At 35.6% G+C, this 3,086-nt stretch overlaps 1 protein-coding gene across 1 annotated transcript in view; it reads left to right on the top strand.

Moving 5' to 3' along the window:
• LOC107576251 (protein NLRC3-like) overlaps nt 1-2,703 on the top strand; it is an 8,211-nt gene extending 5,508 nt beyond the window's left edge. Inside the window, exons 5-7 of the mRNA XM_016262468.1 lie at nt 23-968; nt 1,420-1,593; nt 2,526-2,703. Coding sequence (XP_016117954.1) covers nt 23-968; nt 1,420-1,593; nt 2,526-2,703 — 1,298 coding nt within the window. The remainder of the gene's footprint in view (nt 1-22; nt 969-1,419; nt 1,594-2,525) is intronic.
• The last annotated feature ends 383 nt before the right edge of the window (nt 2,704-3,086 follow it).

Genomic DNA, 3,086 nt, shown 5'->3' with positions numbered 1-3,086 from the left:
TACATCATGTGCCACATCCCAGTGTTCTGCTGGATCTCAGCCGCTGTTCTAGAGAAGATGTTGAGTCTAGCAGAGAGTGGAGAGATTCCCAAGACTCTCACTCAAATGTACACACACTTCCTGATCCTTCAGACCAACATCAAACATGAGAAGGACTATGAGAAGAAGGTGACAGATGAAGACATGATCCTCAAACTGGGGAAAGTGGCTTTTCAGCAGCTTGTGAAAGGTAACCTGATCTTCTATGAGGAAGACCTGAGAGAGTGTGGCATTGATGTGACAGAAGCATCAGTGTACTCAGGATTGTGCACTCAGATCTTCAGAGAGGAGTTTGGCTTGTATCAGGGGAAAGTCTTCTGCTTTGTTCATCTGAGCATTCAGGAGCATCTAGCAGCTCTATATGTGCACCTCTCCTGTACAAACCACAACAGAAATGTGTTTGAGCCAGACACCAAACAGAGTTTGTGGTCTAAAGTGAAGGACCGGTTTCAGCTTATTTTATTATCTGAGCTGCATCAGAGAGCTGTGGATGAGGCTCTACAGAGTAAAAATGGACATCTGGATCTTTTCCTGCGGTTCCTTCTGGGTTTGTCAGTGGAGTCTCATCAGATTCTCCTACAAGCACTAATGAAACAGACAAGAAGCAGATCTGAAAGCACTGAGGAAACAGCTGAGTACATCAAGAAGAAGATCAGGACCATTGACTCTCCAGATAAATCCATCAATCTGTTCCACTGTCTGAATGAACTGGGTGATCGTTCACTAGTGGAGGAAATACAACAGTATCTGAAATCTGGAAGAATAAAGGAAGCCAAACTCTCTTCATCTCAGTGGTCAGCTGTAGCTTTTGTGTTGCTGACATCAGAGGAAAAGCTGGACAAATTTGATATTAATACATTTGTTGGAGAAAACAATAAAGCTGAAAAACTGAATGTTCTTCAGTATCTGCTGCCTGTGATTAAAGTTCAGTAAGTATCACTGAGAACAATCACTTCACTGTTAAAGAAAAGAAAAGCAAAATCTCATAATAATATGAAAACATACTTGAAACACATACTTTAATGACAACATTATAAATCTTCCCTGATTATTATTATTTTAAATTTCTGAAATTAATTCATTTCTAGTATTTAGCAGTTGTTTAGAGACAAGCTAGACTCTAAAGCACCTGCCAGTCAATGTCTTAAAGTGGATTAGTTTGAAACCAACAATTGTAATGTTATAAATGAGTTAGTACATAAATGATGTGGATTTGATCCATGGTAAAGATCTTTTTTGCAAATTTGATTATTACCTTTTTTATTATTAATAAAATGAATGTTTGCTCTGTCTATCGTGAGTCCATATCATGTCCCACTTGTCTTTTTTCACCTTGTTTATTTAAGTTTTAGTTTCATAAGTGTTTTGATCTCTCTACAGTTTGAGAGATTGTGGCGTCACAGATGAAGATTGTGTTGTTCTGACTTCAGTTCTGAGATCAAACCCCTCACAGCTGAGACAACTGAATCTGTTTAATAAAGCAATCAGAGATTCAGGAGTGAAGCTTCTCTCTGTTGTACTGGAGGATCCTCGATGTAAACTGGAGAAACTGAGGTAAGATCATCTCTCTCATAGTCACACGTTATTGTCTTCTGTTAGACCTAAACCCTTTATGTATATTTTAGAAAATCAGCTTTTAAAATGTTAAGTGGACTTACTATATCTCAGCATAAAAAAATATTCTGATAACTGAAGATGAAGTATGAATAAGGCATGTGACAATATTACATCATACAATTTAATTTAATGATAAAACCCGATAAAAACCAAACAGATAATGAGGGCTTTAAAACTGCAGTGAGCTAAATGATCGAGCATTCACTGTTTGTAGGGGTCTTATTTGACACAATAATGACTTTAAACGATCTTTTGAGGTAATTTCTCAGCCAACATTTGATGTGTGATTAATTTGCGATTAATTAATTGGCACATTACGTAATTAATTACATTTACACAATTATTACCTAATTATAATATAAAATCTGACCTGTTTCTCCTGCTTTTGACCCAGCAGCTGTTTACTGGAGGTTTAGTTGCTTCTGGCACTTCATTTTATAGGATTTTAGGATTAATACTCCTTTCCTGGCTGCTCTTTTTACTTATTTTTGTACTTGTTCTGAAATCAAAATCAGCACGTTTTTATCATTATTATTATTATTATTGCTACTACTATTATTAAAGGCGATTTTGTTTCATCCTCTACCACATTATCAGTTTATCATACAGTGATTAACAAACATGACTAATGAAGATCATCTTTCCTCTGTGCCTCTGTTATTATTAAACTTCTAATATAAATAGAGATTTCTGAAGTAGAGGTGTTGAAAGTTTTTTGAATTTCTTTATTGTTTTCACAACTGTGATAAAATTCTAATGGAAATGTAGACATATTTACTAGTCTGTTTAGGATTGTGATTTGTACCTGTTGATCTGATCTGATCTGATCTGATCTGAGAGAGTGAAGAGTGTGTTATTGTTCTCTACAGGTTGAGTGATTGTGGCGTCACAGATGAAGGTTGTGCTGCTCTGGCTTCAGCTCTGAGATCAAACCCCTTACACCTGAGAGATCTGAGTCTGTCTCTGAATAAACTAGGAGACTCTGGAGTCACACTGCTGTCTGCTGTACTGGAGGATCCTCACTGTAAACTGGAGAAACTGTGGTAAGATCATCTCTCTGATAGTCATGTGTCTTTATCCTCGGTAAGTTGTATAGTTTGATGTAAACTTGTTTAAAATCAGCTTGTAAAATAAAATATGATAAATACACAATGACTGGTATCTATAAATATGATCTGGTACCAGTGTTCATTATTATAGTTTTTTTTAAATATATCCTTTAATATAACAATATTTAAATTCATTTATATATTCAATAATTTTAGTTTGTTTCACTCTGACTACAATGGCATCTAATGATGATAAATATATAAAGCATAATAATGTCATGTCCAGCTGGTAGTCCTCATCCCTCTTGGCTGATGTTTTAGTCATGATAGCATATAAAGTACTCAGCATAAATAAATAAACTCCCTCTGAACAAATGCTAA

Source organism: Sinocyclocheilus grahami, unplaced genomic scaffold, assembly GCF_001515645.1.
Source record: "Sinocyclocheilus grahami isolate Dianchi unplaced genomic scaffold, SAMN03320097.WGS_v1.1 scaffold3398.1, whole genome shotgun sequence".
NCBI classification, from domain to species: Eukaryota; Metazoa; Chordata; class Actinopteri; order Cypriniformes; family Cyprinidae; genus Sinocyclocheilus; species Sinocyclocheilus grahami.
This window is presented reverse-complemented; position numbering and strand designations above follow the sequence as displayed.